The 23,650-nt window shown below is 39.3% G+C and overlaps 3 protein-coding genes across 3 annotated transcripts; 1 reads left to right on the forward strand and 2 right to left on the reverse strand.

The window, feature by feature from the left end:
* Nucleotides 1-5,744: 5,744 nt before the first annotated feature.
* Nucleotides 5,745-8,092, forward strand: LOC120413415 (integumentary mucin C.1-like). Its single transcript, XM_039574220.2, has 2 exons — nt 5,745-6,001; nt 7,410-8,092. The coding sequence occupies exons 1-2, from the start codon at nt 5,897-5,899 to the stop codon at nt 8,052-8,054; spliced, it is 750 nt and encodes a 249-aa protein (XP_039430154.1). The 5' UTR covers nt 5,745-5,896; the 3' UTR covers nt 8,055-8,092.
* Nucleotides 8,093-8,099: 7 nt separating this feature from the next.
* Nucleotides 8,100-10,466, reverse strand: LOC120413414 (phenoloxidase 1-like). The gene is made up of 4 exons (XM_039574219.2): nt 9,448-10,466; nt 8,757-9,384; nt 8,448-8,703; nt 8,100-8,375 (listed from the first exon to the last, which is right to left on the reverse strand). Exons 1-4 carry the CDS (start codon nt 10,426-10,428, stop codon nt 8,174-8,176), a joined length of 2,067 nt encoding a protein of 688 aa, XP_039430153.1. The 5' UTR covers nt 10,429-10,466; the 3' UTR covers nt 8,100-8,173.
* Nucleotides 10,467-12,946: 2,480 nt separating this feature from the next.
* Nucleotides 12,947-15,282, reverse strand: LOC120413405 (phenoloxidase 8-like). The gene is made up of 3 exons (XM_039574210.2): nt 13,585-15,282; nt 13,272-13,530; nt 12,947-13,209 (listed from the first exon to the last, which is right to left on the reverse strand). Exons 1-3 carry the CDS (start codon nt 15,191-15,193, stop codon nt 13,008-13,010), a joined length of 2,070 nt encoding a protein of 689 aa, XP_039430144.1. The 5' UTR covers nt 15,194-15,282; the 3' UTR covers nt 12,947-13,007.
* Between the last annotated feature and the right edge of the window lie 8,368 nt (nt 15,283-23,650).

Below are 23,650 nucleotides of genomic sequence, written 5' to 3' on the forward strand. Positions count from 1 at the left end.
AAAAACAAAAACAAAAACAAAAACAAAAACAAAAACAAAAACAAAAACAAAAACAAAAACAAAAACAAAAACAAAAACAAAAACAAAAACAAAAACAAAAACAAAAACAAAAACAAAAACAAAAACAAAAACAAAAACAAAAACAAAAACAAAAACAAAAACAAAAACAAAAACAAAAACAAAAACAAAAACAAAAACAAAAACAAAAACAAAAACAAAAACAAAAACAAAAACAAAAACAAAAACAAAAACAAAAACAAAAACAAAAACAAAAACAAAAACAAAAACAAAAACAAAAACAAAAACAAAAACAAAAACAAAAACAAAAACAAAAACAAAAACAAAAACAAAAACAAAAACAAAAACAAAAACAAAAACAAAAACAAAAACAAAAACAAAAACAAAAACAAAAACAAAAACAAAAACAAAAACAAAAACAAAAACAAAAACAAAAACAAAAACAAAAACAAAAACAAAAACAAAAACAAAAACAAAAACAAAAACAAAAACAAAAACAAAAACAAAAACAAAAACAAAAACAAAAACAAAAACAAAAACAAAAACAAAAACAAAAACAAAAACAAAAACAAAAACAAAAACAAAAACAAAAACAAAAACAAAAACAAAAACAAAAACAAAAACAAAAACAAAAACAAAAACAAAAACAAAAACAAAAACAAAAACAAAAACAAAAACAAAAACAAAAACAAAAACAAAAACAAAAACAAAAACAAAAACAAAAACAAAAACAAAAACAAAAACAAAAACAAAAACAAAAACAAAAACAAAAACAAAAACAAAAACAAAAACAAAAACAAAAACAAAAACAAAAACAAAAACAAAAACAAAAACAAAAACAAAAACAAAAACAAAAACAAAAACAAAAACAAAAACAAAAACAAAAACAAAAACAAAAACAAAAACAAAAACAAAAACAAAAACAAAAACAAAAACAAAAACAAAAACAAAAACAAAAACAAAAACAAAAACAAAAACAAAAACAAAAACAAAAACAAAAACAAAAACAAAAACAAAAACAAAAACAAAAACAAAAACAAAAACAAAAACAAAAACAAAAACAAAAACAAAAACAAAAACAAAAACAAAAACAAAAACAAAAACAAAAACAAAAACAAAAACAAAAACAAAAACAAAAACAAAAACAAAAACAAAAACAAAAACAAAAACAAAAACAAAAACAAAAACAAAAACAAAAACAAAACAAAAACAAAAACAAAAACAAAAACAAAAACAAAAACAAAAACAAAACAAAAACAAAAACACTTTTTTGCGTACGATCCTTTTGAAAAATCCAAATAATCTTGATTGATTTAAACAAATATATTTTGACAGTTCAACTTCTTTATTCGCGCAAAAAAAACCTTTTCTAAAACAATCCTTCCAGTAACTTCTGCTCCGAGGGTGAAATGTACTTGGTGGACAGCTTAAAATCCTGTGTGCTGGTTCTAGTCGGCCGAATTACTAACAAAGGTTCCGTGGTGATGGTCACAGGTTCCCAAACGGTGGCAGTTCGTAGTACCACCGGATTACAGTTGGTAGTTCCAGCACCGGTGCAGGACACAGTTCGTGTTGCCGTCACCGTGTTCGTAACGGTTGCTGTAATCGACAGCGTGGAGATGGATGCCACTGTTTTACGGATTGTTGAAGTAACGGAAATAACACTTATTTCGGTGGTTTGAAGGACAAACGTGGGAGTTGGTGCTATCTCTTGGACGGTTGAAGTTGTGGTGATTGTGGTCGAAACGGTGTTGGTGACCGGAACCAGCGTGGTTGAAAAGGGTGGTCCCGTGATTGACGTGGTAGCTGTGACTGGAACAAGCGTTGTGAAGGAAGTGTCTGTACTCCATAGGGTGGCCGTTGAAGGGGAGCTCGTGGTTTCAAAAACTGTCGTTGGGTTTAGCGTTAGAGTGTCCGTTGGGATCCTCGTGGAAGAAATGGTCAGGCACAGCTCGGTGATGCTGGTGGTGGTAATGGTGGTAGTTGTTACGGGTGTTGGACCCTCGACTGTTTCAATTGTGGTCCCCGTAGTCGTTACAAACTCAGTTAATAAGGAAACACTAACGTACGTTGGAATAGGTGCCGTTACTATTTCTGTGGTGGTGACCCGTTCGATTACAGTTCCCGTCAAAACGGGCTTCGTTCGGGTAATAAACTGAGTGTCCTGTATCAAGAGTGAATTGGTCTGCTGGGGCAACGTCAGCACCTTTTCAACGGTATTCCACTGAGTCGATATAACGAAGAAATCCGTTCGAACTTGAACATTCGTTATCGCTGGCAATGTGATTACATTTGTCGGGATCTTTTTGAAAACTGGAATCACAGAAGTGCACGTTGTAACGGTGTGAGTATGGTGGTGATGATGATGGTTGTAGTAATTCTCAGTCGGTTCCGGATGTGGATTTAGATATCTTTGATCCAGCCATAGTTCATCCTCCAGAAATTCACAGTGACCACCAACAAATTGTAGCACAAATACGACGAATCCAATCTACGGAAAAGCAAAACAAACCAACTTAAAATAATCCTCGCATCACTCCTGCCTAAAATCACTCACTCTACAGAACATTTCGAAACAAAATCAAATCATTAAACGCAACTTCCTCAATGCTCTACAACGGTTTCTGGACTGAAGGCACTTGACATTCAAACTGTTGTGCAAGGTGAGTGTACGACGAGGAGAATGTCTTTTTTTCCTTGCGTTTCTTTTTGTTCTCAATTCATTTAGTTGAAATGAAAGGGTCAAAACTGTAGTGAAAGTATTTTTTATGAGATCGATTCATGCAGAGGTTTGATGTTTTCTTGATTGAAAAAATGTTTTCTTATTAACGTCATGATTTGAAATCCGGACACTTAGTAGCATATCATTTTTGTATTAGATGGCAAAAAATCATGTAACAAGTTGGAAACGTAGAAATATCATCAGGATGTAGTATAAATAGTCAGTTTCAAGAAAATGCATGCAAAATATGTCTTTTCTATAAAAAATTCATCAGAATATTAAAATTAAAATGTCTTGTTGTGCTTCGAATCCCGGACACTGCTAAAAGCTGATTCGAATTCCGGACACTCGATTTTACTTATGAATCGCACAAATTTGGACTGAAATTTTTGTTGAATGGCATTCTCTAGGTCTCAAATAAGCTGTTAACATAAAAACAATCGATAGTTTATATAAAAATTTGCTAGAATTTAAGGAAATCGAAACCACAAATTTCTGCTTTGCCTTCCCGGTGCTTCGGGCGCCTATGAAATATTTCAAGTGAAATGTTTCGCATTTTTGGTAAACTTATAATTTTATTGTATTAAATTGTTTTGGCATTAACTACAGCGTTCAAACAAACTTTAAATGAAAGTTGATGTTGGAATTCATCAAATAACACAGTTTTGACATTCATAATGCTAACTTATATCCAAATAATTGATAAAACAAGAAGAAGAGTCCGGGTTTCAAAGCGTCCGGTAATTCGAATCATGACGTTATGTATAAAGAGCTCTTGAATATAAAGTAAATTTTAAAAACCAGTAATTCGAACAAATGGAAAAATTGCAGTAAATTTGAAAAGGACAAGAAATTTCGATGTTAAGTAACTTGAAATTATACAATCGAATGTTAACTAACCAAAAAGCTTTCGCGTTTTGCGAACTCTGTTTTATCATCACGGGTCCCCCACAGACCGTTATTATGAAAAAAAAATTTCCACCCAAACCAATGATTGGACATGGTTCCTGGGACCATTCTGCACCTCTGGGCCGAGTTTCAAAATATTTGCCGGCAGAAATTTCGAATACGGTCAGTTTTAGTGTTTCGAGTAGAAATTAAGGTGAAATCACATGCAAAATACGTAGGAAAAGATAAAAGTTTCAATGTTTAAACTCCAAAACATTACTGGTCATGGTTTTAAATTGTATTAACATGTAGCAGAATGATATAAAAACGATTTACAGCTCTGACTTAGCCGGATTAAGCCTAAGTGAAGTGACTTAAGTATATTATTTACAAGTTTATGCCTTAATATCTAAAAAAAACTCCTACATCAAGTGATTTTAAGTCAAGGAAAACTAGATTGCACAAAAATAACTTAAAATGGGGTGACTTTGAGCCAAGGGGGTGAAATTGTACCAATAAACGCATAAAGAATGCATTGTTAAGCTTGAATTTTATGTTAATTAATTTATTTGTAGACGGATAAATTTGGTTATTTATGTTCCCACAAAGCAATTTGATGATATTGCTACGCTTATCTGCTTATTCAGTTTGAATAAAGCCTGTTGATTTAAAATTAAATTAGTTAAAATAAATTTAAAATCTCCTGGAATCCTCTAAATTTGAAAATGATGCTCACATTTTTCAGTTCTAAATCAATTCCTACTGAAATCAATTAAAACAATCAAAATATTAAGGAAATACATTTTGTGACGTGGCAAGTTTGTGACATTGCAATAATAATAAAATTGTTTTTTTTTTGGTTTTAAATCGTTTACAAATTTCAACCTTACGAATGAAATCCGGAGAGTACTCCAGCTATCATTTAGCTCTTATATTTTTGTTGTCCTGTGTAATGATTATACTTAGCAAAAGTTTAATGACTCAACTTCCCACAGGAATAATATTTCAAACCAACCAATTATTTTTCAACATTTCAGTTATCGTCATAAAATAACATTTTATAATTGATTTAATTAATGTTGATACACTCATAGTTAGAATTCAATAGAACATATTGTTGATCATCAAGAACGTTCACTAATAATGTATACAACAAAACAAATCCTACTTCTGCCCAATGTGAAAACACAATAGATTTGTTAACAAGCTTGGCATACCTTATGAAAACATGAAAATAGTACAGTTAAATATCAAATCAAATCAAATTGTTCGCTCTACAACCAGCCAAACCGAGGTGAGAGGCACCACGTTTAACATTCTACCACCGAACCCGGTATAGTCAAGTATGTACAGGCAAATTAAGTTTTCAATGTGACTAGGTTCAAAAACTCTTGTCGGGGTCAAACGGTAAGGCTTATGAAACTAAAGCTTTATCTATTTTTTTAGTGTTTCGTACTTATTGAACTTTTTATGGCAGAGGACAACATAATCTAAGAACAATATTTGCAACGATTATACTTTGCAATTCAAGCTTATCGAGCTTGTTGTTAAGCTATCTGGCTATTATAAAATCGTAAAATTTGGTACAATGTCACCCCTTGGCTCAAAGTCACCCCATTTTAAGTTATTTTTGTGCAATCTAGTTTTCCTTGACTTAAAATCACTTGATGTAGGAGTTTTTTTTAGATATTAAGGCATAAACTTGTAAATAATATACTTAAGTCACTTCACTTAGGCTTAATCCGGCTAAGTCAGAGCTGTAAATCGTTTTTATATCATTCTGCTACATGTTAATACAATTTAAAACCATGACCAGTAATGTTTTGGAGTTAAAACATTGAAACTTTGATCTTTTCCTACGCATTTTACATGTGATTTCACCTTAATTTCTACTCGAAACACTAAAACTGACCGTATTCGAAATTTCTGCCGGCAAATATTTTGAAACTCGGCCCAGAGGTGCAGAATGGTCCCAGGAACCATGTCCAATCATTGGTTTGGGTGGAAATTTTTTTTTCATAATAACGGTCTGTGGGGGACCCGTGATCATATTATTATTTTATGATTTCTGTAGGCATTTTTTTTTAATTACTTAATTTCGAGTTCAATACCTTTTCGTTATGTTCTACCATGCCCCGTCAATCGATTTGGTTAGAACGCCTTTCTTCCTCGTTTTTTTGGTCAACCGGTTTGACTTTCGAACATCGGACACCTTTCACGTGTCGTTCTGCTATATTTGGCGGCTGACTTTTCGAAAATGCCTTTCGAATGCTGGTGAAATTGCACTTCTTGTCTTCATTAGTTTTGCGCGTGTCGATCGGTGCAGTGGTTTTAGCGGTGCATCTCGAGGGCTCTTTTTTCATCATGTTTATGGTACGGTAATTCCGTTTGGAAAGTGTTCTGCCAGCAGGAAGTTTTTTTTATCAAGTGACACGTATTTAGTGGTGAATGTAAATTAAGTGTGCAGAACAAGGGAATTAAATATTAACTATATTGCATTACTTATCCGTCCAAAAAGCGTATTGGAAGCTTTTTTGAAATATTCTTGGTGTTTTGTTGGAACCGTCAAGAAATTGTTTGAAAATCTAAAATACTTCTTGATCCATAAAAAATCATGATGATAACACCGACCATCAAAATTTCTGCACAAGCTCAACTTGAGGGGAAGCATGAACTTTGGGGCTAATATTTGGACTTTGGAGAAAAATCATTCGGCCCTGCCTAAATATTTTTGAAAAATTCAAAACGCTGGTTTTTCTGGGGACCCCAAACTTCATGCTTCCCCTCGAGTTGAGCCTGCGCAGACATTTCAATTTTTGTTGGTCAGTGTAATCAACCTGTTAAAATATTTTTCAAACTTGATCGAAATGTACTAAATAGTTTGAAAAACCTCATTTTCAACATTGTCACAAGTCAATACGATGCCTTTGAACAAGTTTCACTGACGAATGATTTGTTTGGTATTGAGCATCATTTTAGTTTAATTTGACCCAAGATCACCCCCTCTAAGGGTAAAGGTCAATTTAAAACGATTGGTGTTTAGACATGTTTCATCAAACAGAAATTTTGGGAAAATGTTGGTAAACTATTTCAACATATTTTCAAGTAAAAAGTTATTTTATATCATTTAAATAGTTGTAGTTGCTTCAAAATTTCGATAGGTGTACCGTTTTTTACTCATAGTCACCCCCATAATTTCTGTACACAGTAAAAAAAAACATGGGAAATTACATCTAAAAAGGAGTACATCTTTTATGTCAGAAAAAAGCTTTAATTTTATCTCTAATAATGTGTAAATTCACATCTGGCAGACGCTAGGAAAAAATATCTGTAATCCTAAAAAAATATCAAACCGGCGATTGTTATATCTAGCTTACTAAATCCGCGCCCCAACCCGCACGGCCAACTCGCCGCTGTGAAAACTTGATGATCAAAGCCGATGTACCTCTATGTACCGTATATGCAGTAAATACAGTATAGAATGTACGGAACACATAGAAGTACATTGGCTTTGATCGTCTAGTTTTCACAGCGGAGAGTTGGCTGGCGGGTTGGGGGCGGACTTAGTAAGCTAGATATAACTATCGCCGGTTTGATATTTTTTTAGGATTACAGATATTTTTTCCTAGCGTCTGCCAGATGTAAATATAAACATTATTAGAGGTAAAATTAAAGCTTTTTTCTGACATAAAAGATGTACCCCTTTTTAGATGTAATTTTACCATGTTTTTTTTTTTACTGTGTATACCTACTTCTTGAATCATTGTTCTCATTATTTCAGAAATTTATTCTGCTCGTCTTCATCGGACTACTGCACAGCAGTGCTGCATATCCGCCGGATACCGATTCTCCAGAAATACCTCACTACATAGAAACTCACCTGCAGTCAACATGGCGCCAGCGCAGGTGCATAATGACGACCTCGACATCAACCATTTACCAGGGAGAGTTCACCGTTACACCTACGACGACCGTCACATCTACGATCACTTCCACAATACCCGTGATTGTAACATCAACCAGCACAGTTACGGACACAATAACGCCTCCCGTTTTCACAAGCACCGGCACAATCACTCCCACCGTTACGGTAACTCCGATCCCGTCAACGGCGACCTCAACACTGACCGCAACGGTTACGACCACTTCAACGTCTACGCCTGCGTTGGTTCTTGAAACGATAACATCTTCCGTTACCGAAACGACAACGCTGTTTTCGACCACAACTTTAACCACATATCCGGCCACAAACACAGTGTACATCACGTCGACCATTCTGGCCACAGCAACTTCGACTGTCACGATTCCGGCAGCCGCCTTTCTCCGTACTGCTGGATTCGCGGACAAGCTGCGGATCAAACCGACCAAAACCAAGCGCAACCCGGGTCATACAAAAACTTCAATTATTGAGAGCTTTTTGAACTGAAAAGCTTTGCATTTACTTGATTGCATAAATTCCAATAAAAACATCTTGCAAGTAAATTGTGTGTTTTATTTGTCCTGGAAGTGTATCACGGTTCAATCATGTTGCAATTCATAGTCAGTTCAAGTCCTCGCAATGACGGTGTTGGTGAACCTGATCGTCAACGAGTTGGACGCCATGTTGGTGTTGGTTCCAATAAACTGGCCCAGCGTCGCGATGCTAGCCGGCGTCCGACGATCGAACGGGAATCCCATCGGGCGCTTGTCCGGATACTTTTTGTCCCGAAGTCCACAGAACGAGTGGGCATCGCTGCAGTCAACGTTTCTGAACGAAAGAAAAACAAGGATTTGGGCAATGTCACACCTTTACGGCAAAGACCCACTCTGCAATACTCACTCGTCAAACTCCAGGTTTACCGAATCGTCAGTATAGTCCGAAATCATCACGTACAGATCGAACTGAACACCTTCGGGGGCTCCCTTTGGCAGCAGCATATGGTTCGGCCAGCCACAACCACAGAATCGGAACGCCTCCAGATCCTTGGCCGTAGTTGGCGTCTGTGCCGTGCCAATCCTACGGAAGGTTCGTTCGTACGGGGTCGTTACGGTTGATTGTTCCGACTTGCGGGTGATTGTGTTCTCGCCAGGGCGTACTGTTTAAAGGGATAAGTTAGAGCTAGAACGAACATTACCAAAGATCCCTTACAGTTGACACCAAACTTGTCCATCTCGATATACAGCGTGCGTTGCTCGTTGAACTTCAGGTTGGTTCCACGTTCGTCAACCTTCGGAGCTAGGAAGATTCGGGCAGTTCCCCGCTTCGGCGATCCACTGCTGTTGGTAACTTTGATTTCATAAGTAAACGGAGCATGCTGAAGATGGGTGAAGCTAGCAAACACGTTTCCCCTAGGTCCAAAGTCCAACCCGGCGGCCAGATCCACCTGGGATTTTTGCCAGTAAGTCAGAAGAACATTTGCCGGGGCGTTTGGTCGGTTGATGCGTGCGTTGATGCTGTTGACTCGAATACCCGTGAAGCCCAGCTGTCGCGAGGTGTACGGCTCCAACGTCTCCACGAACTTGCGGAAGATACCGTCGATGTTGCTGTGCCAGCGGTAGAACACGGGATCACGCATGGCCGTCGTGACGTCACCCATTACTCCAAAGTCTTCCAGGTAACGGTACTCCGGATCGTGAATGTAAGCCAAAATGTCGTGACCAAAGTTGTGCAGACTTCCGTACAATTTTCGGTTGACCGTCAGAGTTGACGCCTCCACAATGTCCCCAAGGATGTCAATTCCTTTCACGTCGTCCAGTGGGATGTTTTTGCCAGTTGTCTGTAAATACATGTTTTCGCTGCCAACATGGGATCTACAATTATTGCACCAAACTCAACTTACATCAATGACAAATCCTTGATCGATCGCCTGGTGAATACGGTCGGTCCACCGCTGTAAATCATTCACCGTAACCACCGTATCGTTGTCCGTCCTGTTGACGTCCTTCAGGAACGTATCGGCAGCACGAGCCGGATAAGCGCGATTGCTCGAACTGCGCACCATCTTGGGGAAGTACGCCTCGGGAATCGCTTCCCGGTAGTTGGTAAGCGGACGACAGCGCCCCAAACGATTACAGAACCGATCAATGTTGTACCGAGCGATCACCTGGCTGTGCATGTAGTAGAACAGCTCACCGCGGCGATCCTTCGCCACGACCTCCCGGGAAGCTCCACCCGGGTACACCAAATGCCAGTGCCAGTGGTGCATGTTGACGCCAATGTCCTCGCGGAAGTACGCCATGCGTTGTTCCGGCTCACGGTCCGAGGCCGTGTAGTTGGGCTTGATGTCAATCGTCGTTCGCTTTTCCTGCTGCACAATGCTACCCTCCTCACGCAGCTGAGGGAAAATAGAAGGATCCACAAACTGGTCCGGGAACAGCTGGATGATGCTCGGAATGGGCAAATCCTTCGTATCCGGGCGATGCTGGATCGCAACCGTCATCGCGTACTGGAACAAGTTAGGATTGAGCCGATCCCTAAGGGCAGTTCCCACACCCATCAGCGTGCTTGCATCCGGTTGCGCAATGAACAGGTCGATCAACCGACCTGCAATGTCACGGTGCTTCTCAATAAACAGAGAGAATGCACCCCTCCGGTCAATCACCTCAGCCCACGAAACATCAGGGACGGCAACCTTCCGTACCGGGACCTCCTGCTCGGTTCCACCGGAGAAGCGCGTCTGAATGTCCTCCGTTAGTGGCCGGTAGCGATCACTCATGTACTCCTCCGGGATGATCAGCACCGATTTGCCATCGTCCTTGGGCAAGAAGGCTGGCTCTAGAGGGCGCTGAAGCAACAACAGCAAAGCGCTTTTGTCGGTCATGGTGAAGGTTTTAGTTCTACTACTACAGCAGTTGGACGAGTTTAGATATCAACTGAATAAAAATGTGACCTCGATCATGCTTTTATATGATTATGGGCAGAGTACTTTGCAACGGAAACCGCAAGCCACTTGACCAAATGTTGAAGGCATTGCCATTCAATCATATCTTTGCTTAGAAACTGATAAATGCCTCTAGTAAACGTTGTACAATGTAGGTCAATATTAGAAATGCATATGGGTCATTCCACCACAAACGTAACGTAACAAACGTTACACATCACTCGAAATCAATCTTGTTACACGTCGATTTTAGACCAAATTGAGATAAAACGCCATTTTGTGCAGCTTTCAACCTTTTGATTTTCGCAGATCCCCAAAATTCGATTTGAACCCTAAATATTTAACAAAAACCGAAAAAAAAACTCCTTGCATTGTTGTCACTCTTTATATGAAGTTTTGATCTGGCCGTACAATTCTGACACACCTTGAAAATTGATGTAAGTGCAACAACTGGCCAAAGGAATTTCAGTCAAAACGCGTTTGACACACGTACATGCCCGACTACCGTAAACATTTCTAATCATAGCTCGGAATTGGGGCAACCAAATGCAACCAAACATTGGTACAATGCACAAGGTGGTCAGTCTAACAAAACGCGTTTGTTATTGTTTTGCTTGCTATATTTTTTGTTTATTCAATGTAAAACATTAAAACGCTTTTTTCTTGAAACGTCAAATGGCGATGTGCGACAAGATAGTACGACACCGTCGATTTTCTGATCAAGCTCCAATTTGGTGGGGCTGTTGATACCAAGAGGTTAAAAACAGGGGTAAATTTTTTATTATAATATCTAGACTTTTTTTTATTAGCTCCTATAAACAAATGTAATCATTGAGTGTATCCCGCTTACTCCGATGGGCATTGACATAAGGTGTGAAAGAGATACACTCAATGTTTACATTTGTGAATAAGACCTTATAAAAAAAGTCAAGATATGCACTAAATGGGAGAACTGAGCAACACGTTTTCATTCTAATTTTTTTAGCAAATTTGTATGTTGCATCTTAAACAGATTCAGAAACAAATTTAGTTTGAAGGGCTTTGGGCTTATCCAAGATTTCTCAGGGGGATTAGTTTAGATAAGCTAAAATAATTGTTTTGAAACTCACAACTAAACATTTGTCTATTTTAGAATCTATGTTTAGGTACCATTTCAATAATCTAAGTTGTTTGTTATTTTTCAGCTTTTTCATCATTAATATACAAAATCTACAAGACAAAGTCAAATACCTATGCTAAGAGTGTTTGCAAAAAAATGTCCCAGATGCGTTTTTCTCAGCTTTCTGTTTTTGCATATGGGACATTAATTCGAACATGGACAGCTTTAAAAGTAAATTTAATTACAAAATTAAAATTTACAAAATTCTTCAAAAATGCTGTCAGCAAGGTACGTCCGAAATATTAATAAGGGTTAATTTTGTAACCGGAATCATTGTTACAAACGAAATATGTTGGAAAACATTTAAATTTCACGAAAGAAACATGTTTCTCATATAATCAAAACAAAAAATCATGTTTTATGTGAAATTTTGTTTCTTATCCACTTGACCCACAAATGTTATTGAAGGTGCAAAACATGTATAAAATCTAGTTCCGGAGTAATGGTTTTTTTTTGACAAATTTTCTTTCAAATATCTCTTTAAGAGAAAGCAAAACAAAAATATTCGAAAAAAAATGACGAAAACCTTCCATTGCTGTTCTTAAGGATGTTCTGAGTCGTTGCAATGCGTTGGGTCAAAGTTTTATTAAAATTAAAATGCACAAATTAAAAATTATTTGAAAAACTGCAGATTTTAATGTCTCCTGTAAAGAAATAACGTAGTTTCTTTTAATGATCAAAATGTGATGATGATGGAGGGCACAATCGACAATCGAAGTTTTAATAATTTAAGGTGTTGAGATACTGTGTAAAAATCTTTTCGAACTTTACAAAAAATTGTATACCCAGATTTGAAACATTCAGTCAATTAAATCTTCTCCACTCCAGCACCAACAACTCAATTGAAATCAAAGAAATATCATCTGTACAAACAAGAGCTCAAATTTAGTTTCGTTTGCAAATCGTTTCCACATCTTGCAGCCACATACCGGTCCCATTCAGTCACCAACGATGTTCTCGTCAACTTTAGCTCTTATCACGGTTTTGTGGTTTGGTTCGTTGCTGTTACCTCAGTGCACGGCCACAACCACTGCTGCTGCTGGCAAAGCTTACGAGGATACACACAACGCCTATCAACCGGGACAACCGCTGAAAATCGTTCTCAACACACTGGACAAAGTGCTGGCTCCCGTTGAAACTCCCGAAGACGAACCAGAGGTGATGCATTTTTTGCCTGTTCCGGCCGAGATTGAGCAAAAGGTTTACGAGACGTTTTTGCCTACCAACTCACGCTGGGAGATTCAGTTTGATCCGAAAGCTTTAAAGCTGATTGATTAAGAGCATAAAATAAAGCAACGATCTTTTATTTAGTTTGTTTTTATTGATTTCAGAAGATTGCACTGCTTTGCTGAAAGAAACTTTAAGTTCGTGCAATCACGGTGTTGCTGAACTTGATCTGCACCGTGTTGGTCTTCATGTTCGAGTTGGGACTGATAAAGTCCTGCAGGGTGGCGATGGTCGCCGGCGTCGAGCGATCGAACGGATAGCCCATGGCGCGTTTGTCCGGGTATAGCTTGTCCCGCAGGCCACAGAACGAGTGCGAATCGTTGCATGGTGCATTACTGGAAGAAAGATGGCAAGAGCGTTAGTAGCGTTAGCAAGCGTAAATTGGGTGCAAACGTACGGATCAAATTCCTGGTTGACGGTATCCTGGCTAAAGTCCGAAACCATGGCGAAGATGTCAAACTGGACACCGGGTCCAGGGGCTCCCTTCGGCACGAGCATGTGCTGTGGCCAACCACAGCCGCAGAACCGGAATTGGGCGAGCGCGTTCTCATCCTTGGGTGTGGCAGCGGTACCAACGGCGCGGAAGGTTCGCTCGTACGGGATCGTAACGCTAGATTGATCTGAGCGACGCACGATCGTGTTCACGCCGGGGTTCACTGAAATTGAATTAGTGAATAAAAGTCGTTTGACACACTTAAAAATCTACTCACAAGTCACGGTTGAGGTATCCATTTCGGTGAAGTACTGTCGCTGCTCGCGGAATGTCAATGGAGTGCCACGTTCGTCTACCTTGGGAGCGAGCCAGATCCGAAGAGTTCCCTGCTTTACCGCACCCGAGTCGTTGTTGACTTCGACGCGGAACGAAAACGGCGCGTGCTGCAGATGCGTGAACGATGCGAAGACGTTGCCCTCGGGTCCAAAGTCCAGACCGGAAGCGAGGTCAACTTGAGATTTCTGCCAGTACGTCAGCAGGACGTTGGCCGGAGTGTTGGCTCGGGCGAGCTGAACCGAAACGGAATTGACGGTCACGCCGGGGAATTGCAGCTGATCAGCGGGATAGGGGGTCAGTTGGTCCTTAAAACGTCGGAATATTCCATCGATCATTCCGTGCCAACGGTAGAAGAACGGATCACGCATAGCAGTCGTAACGTCGCCCATCACGCCATAGTCCTCCAGGTAGCGATAGTCCGGGTCGTGGATGTACGCAATCAGGTTGTGTCCCATGTTGTGCAGACTTCCGTACAAACGCTGGTTTGGCGACAGCTTTGAAGCCTCAACAACATCTCCCAGGACATCGATACCCTTTTGCTCATCCAACGGGATTCGATTGCCGCTGTTATCCAGCACGAATCCTTGATCGATAGCTTCCAGAATACGATCACGCCAACGCTCCAGATCGTTCACTTGCACGATCGTTCCATTGTCGATACGGTTCACGTCTTGCAACGCAATGTTACGATGTCTACCCGGATACGACCGGTTGTTCGAGCTACGGAGCATCTTCGGGAAGTAAGCTTCCGGGATCGTTTCACGAAAGTTCGTAAAGTTCTTTACACTGGCCAGCTGATTGCAGAAACGATCCATGTTGTACCGAGCAATCAGCTGACTGTGCATGTAGAAGAACAACTCTCCACGTCGATCCTTCTTGACAACACTGTCCGGACCATCTCCCGGGTACACCAAATGCCAATGCCAGTGATGCATGTTAACGCCGATGTCCTCTCGGAAGTACGCCATTCGTTGTTCCTCTTCACGATCAGATGCAGTGAAGTTTTGCTTAATGTCGATTACCATCCGATTAGCCTGTTGAACCACCGACCCTTCTTCACGAAGCTTCGGAAACACCGCCGGATCGACAAACTGATCCGGAAACAGCGACACAATCGAGGGAATGTTCACATCCTTGGTGTCCGGACGATGCTGAATGGCAACCGCCAGCCCATACTGGAACAACACTGGGTTCAAACGATCACGGCAAAACGTCGCAACGCTCATCAACGACTGCACATCCGGTTGGCTCATGAACAAGTTGATCAACGCAGCCGCCGCATCCCGATGTTTCAGAATGAACAACGAGAACGCACCACGGCGATCGATTCCGTCGGCAAACGATAGATCCGGTGGGGTAACACTTCGGACCGGAATTCTTTGTTCAGCATCGTTCGAAAAACGGGATTGAAGATCCGCTCCGATTGGGCGGTACCGATCGGTCAGGAAATCGTCCGGAACATCGATCACGGTTTTGCCGTCGTTTTTCGGCAGGAACGTGGGCTCCAAAGGACGCTGCAGCAGCGCCAGCAAGTTTGATGCCTCCGTCATGATATCCCACTCTATTGCACTCGAGGTCGTCACTGAAGAGTTGCAAATTGTAACTGACTTGACCGATAGTGACGAGAGTTGCTTTTTATACCCGAATTGCGACCGCAGAACTTGACCGCCTTTGCATCGCGACTTGGCCGCAAGTTATCAACGCGTTTTGTACGCATTTTTTCGGAGATGCTGAGTTTGAAAATGGGTCATATTTTGGATCATACTATGAGTTATACAATTTCCATGATCAAAAGGGGGGATTTCTCAAAATTAATCACGCCGATGCGTTTAGTTGGACTGGTCAAAACGTTCTGAGTTTATTGTGATCGTAAAAGTCCCCCAGTGCCTGACACATGAAGTACTGAGGCTTTGCTTATTGAGCATAAATCGAGCTTACTTGCTTTAATCGCGACGAGGTAAACGAAGTTTAGCTTTGTTCGCAGTTTGGATATCTGTTGCCGGCTGTATTGACGATGTTGGTGATGTCGATCAATTATGCGGAAAGCAATTTCTGTAACTTATGTGATTTTAGTAATTTATATTTTTACAAAATTAATAAAATTTCCAAACACTATTTTCAATATTTGTGTTTTGTTTATTGGTGAGGTTGCAATAATTCAATTTAGAACAAAAAAGTGTTTTTTTTATCATATATGCAATTGAAAATCTACAAATTATGGTAAAATCAAGTATCCAATGGTGTCAATACAGATTATGAATTTGGTTTTATTTCCATCCAATTTGCTGTATTTTCACCTGTCAACTCACACTAATTCGGAAAAAAGGTGCCACAACCCCTCTTTGATTTTCGTGAAACTTTGTCTTAAGAAGTAATTTTAATTCTTGTTCACAAATCCGAGGTCCATTTTTTGATAGGGTATTTGTCCCTATTTTGGACCTAGTACCTATTTTGGATCTACCAAACTTAATTCAACGAAATTGTGCATTTCACCAAATCTGCCACTTGAGAATGATACGTGCTGTCATTATCTTCATTTTGGTGGGCAAGAACAATTCACTTTTTCCTCTTAAATTGGAAATAATGCAATAAATACAGTATGTAAAAAAAGTTTTTACACCCCTTGGGCACTATGCACATTTTGTGATGAAACATGTAACAATTTAAAGTTTGACAGAAACCTAGTACTACGTGTTGTTCAGAAACTCATGCCGAACATTTTGCTACAAAAAGCTCATGAAAAGATGTTTTCTATGAAAAGTTATATAACAAATACTATTACAAAAATAAAAAATGTACTAAAAAAGTTTGTACACCTTTCGAAAAATTAACATAAATAATGTTATTTGTTGACAAATCACCACAAATCCAGTCTCCCAACTCCAAATAGGCATCCTTGACTGATTAAAAAAATAATTTGGTTTGAATATAAAGTTTACTAATTACTTAGTATAAAAGTTTATATAACTCTAGAAATTCTACATAAAACATATCTAAACTTAATTTTGCAAACTTTCAATTTAACTAAATGTCAATATATTACCACAGAATTGCTAAATAAACATTCTGGAGTGGGTATAACACCGTTTTGGGGGTCTTTGTATCGCTAGAATAGATTTTTCGTTTGAATTTCGTACCAACCCGGAATTAAGTCGTCGGAAAACCCGCCGGCATCCGAACCGGTCCACAATTCACAGGTCAACCTATGTGGCATCGGAAAGGGCATAAAATTTTCGATCTTTTGATGCCCATACATCTAGGTTTTCTATAAAACCCACGTTTTTAAATACCTGAGCAAAAACGTTGTTATGGTTTCGTTTGAGCAACCTGCCAAAAATGTATGGAATTTCGTAATTTTTGTTCTCGTGGATCAAACTTACTTTTTGCCCAGGTATTTAAAAACGTGGGTTTTAAAGAAAACCTAGATGTTTGGGTATCAAAAGATCGGAAATTTTATGCACTTTTTGATGCCACATAGGTTGACTTGCGAATTGTGGACCGGTTCGGATGCCGGCGGATTTTCCGACGACGTAATTCCGGGTTGGTACGAAATTCCAACGAAAAATCTATTCTAGCGATACAAAGACCCCCAAAACGGTGTTATACCCACTCCAGAATGTTTATTTAGCAATTCTGTGGTAATATATTGACATTTAGTTAAATTGAAAGTTTGCAAAATTAAGTTTAGATAAGTTTTATGTAGAATTTCCAGAGTTATATAAACTTTTATACTAAGTAGTTAGTAAACTTTATATTTAATCCAAATTATTTTTTTAATCAGTCAAGGAAGCCTATTTGGAGTTGGGAGACTGGATTTATGGTGATTTGTCAAATAATAACTTTATATATGTTAATTTTTCGAAAGGTGTACAAACTTTTTTTGCACCTATTTTATTTTTGTAATAGTATTTGTTATATAACTTTTCATAGAAAACATCTTTTCAGGAGCTTTTTATAGCAAACTATTCGGCATGAGTTTCTGAACAAAACGTAGTACTAGGTTTCTGTCAAACTTTAAATTGTTACATGTTTCATCACAAAATGTGCATAGTGCCCAAGGGGTGTAAATACTTTTTTTACATACTGTAATTCGAAAAATACAATGAATTCAAACATCGTTTTCGGTGTGGTGATGTTTTTTGACGTCTTTTATAAGACTCTTGCCTTATAGTTGGTCTAAATCCATTCTAAAGCTGAAATCCAAGGGTGGCCCATTCTGCCCCCATGGTCCATTCTGCCCCCTCTGCCCCTACCTCAAATGGATCGTTTTGAAGGTGAGCAATTCTCTGAGATTTCTGTCATTCGATTTTTTTTTTGTATTTTTTAATCCGGCTAAAACTTTTTTGGTGCCTTTGGTATGCCCAAAGAAGCCATTTTACGTCATTAGTTCGTTCATATGATTTTCCTTACAAATTTGGCAGCTGTCCATACAAAAATGATATGTGAAAATTCAAAAACCTGTTTCTTATGAAGGAATTTTTTGATCGATTTGGTGTCTTCGGCAAAGTTGTAGGTATAGAATGGACTTCACTGAAAAAAAATGATACCGTAAACTGGGTGTCGCAGATAAGGCGTGTACATAATAATGTTTCGTAGAGATAGCTTAGAATATCTGAATTAGTGCGCAATATTTTAGAGAAGTCATTTATGACCATTTGTATTATTAGTGTCGAGTTTCGAACGAGCGACGACGCTCACGAAGCAAGAGCAACATCGGTGTGCTTTGAAATAGACAAGCAATACGTGTGCGACTGTATTAGTGCGTCGCGAGCGTTGAGTGTAGTTTGAGTTGGTAGCGGGAGAGTAGCTTTGGTGCATCGCAAATCAGAGAGAGGTCTTTAGTCTGGTTTTCAGTGTTGAAGCGAGCAGTTTGGTTTCAAGTGGTGGGTGGTGGGATCTTGAAAAAAAGAAAAGACTCTCGCTCGGTTTAGGCCAAAAACTACGACAATGGCACAGTTGGTAGAATTTAGTGTTTAAAAATAGAATACCTTCGAAAAAAATTATATTCTATGGTCCCCCACCCCCACAAGTAGTGTAAATTGTGAAAAGGTGAGCAAGTGATACAATACGAAGACTAGGAGCAACCGGTAAGTTATGCTTGAGATTTTGTTGGACAATTGGAAGAGACGACAACCCACAGTGATGTGTTTGTGCTGAGTCGGGAGAGTGTAGAACCGACCGGCTCTGTTTCGGGCCGATGTTGAGTTAAAAACGTGCCGAAATATTTGATTTTCTAAGTTGTGTTTTGGAATCAAGTTGATCAAACACTGAGGGGAGATTTCAAGAATGTTGTTTTCTGCATTTTTTTTGGAGAGGCATTGGTTCGATTTCGTGAGGATTTCATGATTTGCGTATCATTTTACGTTTCCTTTTATTAAAATTTAAAGTTGAAGGATGCGTTGTTGTGCGGAGGATTGATTGTTTGGGTTGACAGCTGAATGTTTGTAAATGGAAAAAAGATAGATCAGTTTGAGACGACCGTTGTTTGCAGGTCAGCAATGCGGAGAACTGTGAGACGAGTGTTGCACTTTGTGACGGAACTTAAGCGTCGAGTTATTTCCCTGTAGATTGGATTGGTACGGAAGCTGTTCGATGTAACCGATTGTTTTGTTGGCCTGGTGTTGATTACGCTTAACAATTGGCCTGTTTTGGTACGACACCGGACTGGAGTACTATTATCTGTAGAACGAATTGATTTTAGATTACTCCGATATTCTGATAATGTTTCGATCAAAGTCTGGATGAAATGGCACGAGTTTTCTTATAAAATAAGAGTTTTGGTCATGGTAAGTTGTGGTACGACTGTAATTATTTGAACATTCGTGAGATAAGCGTTGCTCGTTGGACATGAGGAGGAAATCGTGAGACGAGCATTGCTCGTTGGTCACGAGGAGGAAACCGTGAGACGAGCGTTGCTTGTTGGACACGAAGAGAAAATCATGAGATGAGCGTTGCTCATTGGACATGAGGAGGAAATCGTGAGACGAGCGTGGCTCGTTGGTCACGAGGAGGGAACCGTGAGACGAGCGTTGCTCGTTGGACACGAAGAGAAAATCATGAGATGAGCGTTGCTCATTGGACATGAGGAGGAAATCGTGAGACGAGCATTGCTCGTTGGTCACGAGGAGGAAACCGTGAGACGAGCGTTGCTTGTTGGACACGAGGAGGAAGCCGTGAGACGAGCGTGGCTCGTTGGTCACGAGGAGGAAACCGTGAGACGAGCGTTGCTCGTTGGACACGAAGAGAAAATCATGAGATCAGCGTTGCTCATTGGACATGATGAGGAAATCGTGAGACGAGCATTGCTCGTTGGTCACGAGGAGGAAACCGTGAGACGAGCGTTGCTTGTTGGACACGAGGAGGAAGCCGTGAGACGAGCGTGGCTCGTTGGTCACGAGGAGGGAACCGTGAGACGAGCGTTGCTCGTTGGACACGAAGAGAAAATCATGAGATGAGCGTTGCTCGTTGGACATGAAGAGGAAATCGTGAGACGAGCATTGCTCGTTGGACACGAAAAGAAAACAATGAGACGGGCGTTGCTCGTATGATACGAGGAAAATCATGAGAGGAGCGTTACTCGTTGGATACCATGAGGAGAAAGAATATTCTCGATTTCATTGGTAAGTTTTCAAACGAGCACTTACAATGAACTCACTTTCTTGAGCGATGAACTCCAATGGATGTAAAAAGTCACAAACAGGAATCAGGGAGTACGAAATAGGACGCGAATGTCAAGAAAATGAAGGAATTCGACGATAAATGGGAGAGAATTGAGCGAAAAGAGACCGGAAATAGACATTTTTCTCGTTTTGCACAAACGATGAACGTTTTGACCGAACGATGATCATTTTGCTTCGTGCGTGTTTGAAAAGATCTGAGTGAAAAGATAATATTTTGTGAGACGAGCGTTGCTCGTTGGCCACATCAGAGTGTTTGTGAGACGAGTGTTGCTCGTTGACCACATCGGAGTGTTTGTGAGATGAGCAGGACTAGCGTTGCTCGTTGGCATCAAGGGTATTTTGTAAGGTGAACGTTGCTCATTGAACGCAAGGGTGTATTTGTGAAAGAAAGAAGCTCTTTAGCAACAACAGAGTGATTGTAAGACGAGCGTGGCTCGTTGGCCTTAACAATGTGTTTGTATGACGAGCGTTGTTGGTCGTTGGCCAAACGGGTGTATTGGTGAGACGAGCGTTGCTTGATGGCCGTAACGGGGTATCTGTTAAACGGACGTTGCTCGTTGGCTATAGGCTATAATATATATGTTTTGTGACTTCAGATGAATAGGGTGAAGTATAAAGGTTGATAAGACGAGCGTTACTAATGTGCTACGTAGATCGAGGTTCATGGGAGGAGCGTGACTGTTGGCTGCAGGTTTGAAATTAGTTGGAGTTGTTCAACCTTTACGATGAAGCCTTTCTGTGGGTTTGTAGAGAAAACTAGAGGTGGATTAGGAAAATAGTCGAGTTTGATGAAATCAATCACTTATGATGGAGGGTAGATTGATAAAATATACGCTTTCGCTTCGGGCTTTGGTTGAGTTTCTGGAAAGAGTTCAGAAATTATAGTTGAGTTTTTGCGGATGAAGCTGGTTGCTAACGGGAGGAATTGTGGAATTCAGGTTTACCAGTCGGTTTGAGGCGAAACATTTTAAGTTGGAGCATATTTGTAGGGAGATGTTAAATTGTGTTCATTACGAACGAGAATTGTCGTGAGTTTGAGAGGGTCTTTCAGTAAAAGGAGGCTGGGGAGAATTTTAGAAAAATTGGTTTTGAGCGATTATAATCAATGTGTTTATGAATTTGAGTCAGTTTGTGGCGTGGGTTTGAGAAAGGGTAGCTTGAAGGCTTACATGAGTTGTATTGGAGCCTTTGATTGAGTTTTGAAGAGAATTAAAAAAATAAGTTGGTTTTGATTAAGAGATATTTGATTGAAATTCTAGGGAGAGTTTAAAGATTATGATGAGCGAAAAATCGCTGTGCTCAAGAATTTGATTTCTGGTGAGAATTAAAAATGAGCGTAACGCACAGAATGATCGATGTGCTTGAGAGTTTGATCAGTTTCATGTGAAGTTTTGAGGAGCGGTATTTGATGGTCTTGATTTCAGGGAGGAATGATTTGTTTTCTAGGCAGATTTGTTTTTTCTTAGTAATGAAGGGATTATGATTGTGAGCGGAAAATCGCTGTGTTTTGGAATTTGGTCAATGTTGATAATTTGAAAGATGATGATTGCGGGCATCGATGTTTTGAGAAATTCAATCAGTTTGATGCGAAGACTTTAAAAAGAGTATTCTTCTAGTGAGAATTAAAGATGATTGTGAGTAAAGGAATCACTGTATTTATAAACTTCATTTCGAGTAGGAATTAGAAGATGAGGATTGCGAGCAGGAGTAATATATGTGTGGAGAGACGTGAGAAGCGGTAGCCTGAGGACCCACACACCTTTCTGTTAATGCCAATTATTGAACTTCTAGAGAGAATTAAAAGATGATTGAGAGCTGGAAAAATCGTTTTGTTTGGTTTGAGGCAAAGATTTGGGAATCGGTAATCGATATGGCGCATTGGTTGTTTTGAAAAAGTAGTCTAGAAATGATCGATGTGTTTGGGAAATTCGTTTAATTTGAAGCAAGTGGCCTAAGAGCCTTCACGTCTAAGTTGGAGCCTAGACTGGAGCCTGTGATTGTGTTTCAAGAGAGATGTTAAATGTTGATCATTGCAATCGAGAACTTTCGTGAGTTTTAGAGCGTCAGTCAGTATCACATTTCTGTAGAGAATATAAGAAAAGTTGGTTTTGGGCGATAATAATCGATGTGATTATGAATTTGGGTCAGTTTGTGGCGTGGATTTGAGAAAGGGTAGCTTGAAGGCTTACATGAGTTGAATTGGAGCCTTTGATTGAGTTCTGAAGAGAATTCAAAAATGAGTTGGTTTTGATCGATGATGATTTGATTGAAATTTAGGGGAGAGTTTAAATATGGCGATTGTGTGCAAAAACTGCTAGGCTTAAGATATTGATTCCTAGTGGAAAAATGATTTCTAGTGAAAAAAGAATGATGATAACGATCAAACTAATAGATGTGTTTGAGAATTCGAGGAAGATTTGATTGACAATTTAGGGAGAGTTTAAATATGATGATTGTGAATAAAAAGTGCTGTTTTTCTTCAGAATTTGATATCTGTGAGAATTTAAAGAATGATTGTAGCGAGAAAAAAAAAGATGTACCTGAGATTTTTGATCAGTTTGACAGTTTGCTGCAAATATTTAAAGAGCGGTATTTTGATAGTCTTGATTTATTTACTAGGAGGATTTGTTTTGTGAGCGGAAATCGCTGTGTTTTGGGATTTCATCTCTGTGGACATTTTAAAAGATGATGATTGAGAGCTTCGATGTGTTTGATTATTTTTTTTAATCAGTTTGATGCCAAGATTTGATGATGATAAGCAAATCGTTGTTCTTATGAATTTGATTTCAGGTGAGAATTAAAAAATGAGCGTAGCGCACAGAATGATCGATGTGTTTGGAAGTTTTGGTCAGTTTGATGTGGAGATTTGAAGAGTGGTATTTGGTAGTCTTGATTTGTTTTCAAGGAGGAATCATTTGTTTCTAGGGTAGTGAAGAAATAATGAATGCGAGTGGGAAATCGCTGTGCTTTGAGATTTAATCTCTGTGGTTGATGATGATTTGGCGAGTTTCGATGTGTTTGATAGTTTTAATAAGTTTGATGCGAAGATTTGAAAAAGTGTCCTGATGACCTATACGCATTGCGTTAGAGCGTTTGTTTGATTACCTAGGGAGAATTTAAAGATGATTGTGAGTAAAGAAATGACTGTGCTAAAGATTTTATTTCCTGGCGAGAATGTTTCATTCAATTTGATGCAATGATTTAGGAAACGGAGGCTTAATGACCCACAGGGCTTTATGTTGTATCCTTCGCCTGAATTTTTAGGAAGAATTTTACGATGATGATGAGTAAAAATTTTGCGATGAGAAATTCTGTCAGTTTTAAGGA

The sequence above is a fragment of the Culex pipiens genome, chromosome 3 (assembly GCF_016801865.2).
Source record: "Culex pipiens pallens isolate TS chromosome 3, TS_CPP_V2, whole genome shotgun sequence".
Taxonomy (NCBI): domain Eukaryota; kingdom Metazoa; phylum Arthropoda; class Insecta; order Diptera; family Culicidae; genus Culex; species Culex pipiens.

Excerpts from the sequence above, each read along its gene's own strand:
- LOC120413415 (XM_039574220.2), top strand. The coding sequence starts at position 5,897 with ATGCTGGTGAAATTGCACTTCTTGTCTTCATTAGTTTTGCGCGTGTCG. Across the intron at positions 6,002-7,409 it reads CTTTTTTCATCATGTTTATG|AAATTTATTCTGCTCGTCTT; the intron begins GTACGGTAATTC and ends TCATTATTTCAG.
- LOC120413414 (XM_039574219.2), bottom strand. The coding sequence starts at position 10,428 with ATGACCGACAAAAGCGCTTTGCTGTTGTTGCTTCAGCGCCCTCTAGAG. Across the intron at positions 8,704-8,756 it reads GGACAAGTTTGGTGTCAACT|TACGCCCTGGCGAGAACACA; the intron begins GTAAGGGATCTT and ends CCCTTTAAACAG. Across the intron at positions 8,376-8,447 it reads GTAAACCTGGAGTTTGACGA|AAACGTTGACTGCAGCGATG; the intron begins GTGAGTATTGCA and ends TCTTTCGTTCAG.
- LOC120413405 (XM_039574210.2), bottom strand. The coding sequence starts at position 15,193 with ATGACGGAGGCATCAAACTTGCTGGCGCTGCTGCAGCGTCCTTTGGAG. Across the intron at positions 13,531-13,584 it reads GGATACCTCAACCGTGACTT|TGAACCCCGGCGTGAACACG; the intron begins GTGAGTAGATTT and ends ATTCAATTTCAG. Across the intron at positions 13,210-13,271 it reads GTCAACCAGGAATTTGATCC|TAATGCACCATGCAACGATT; the intron begins GTACGTTTGCAC and ends TCTTTCTTCCAG.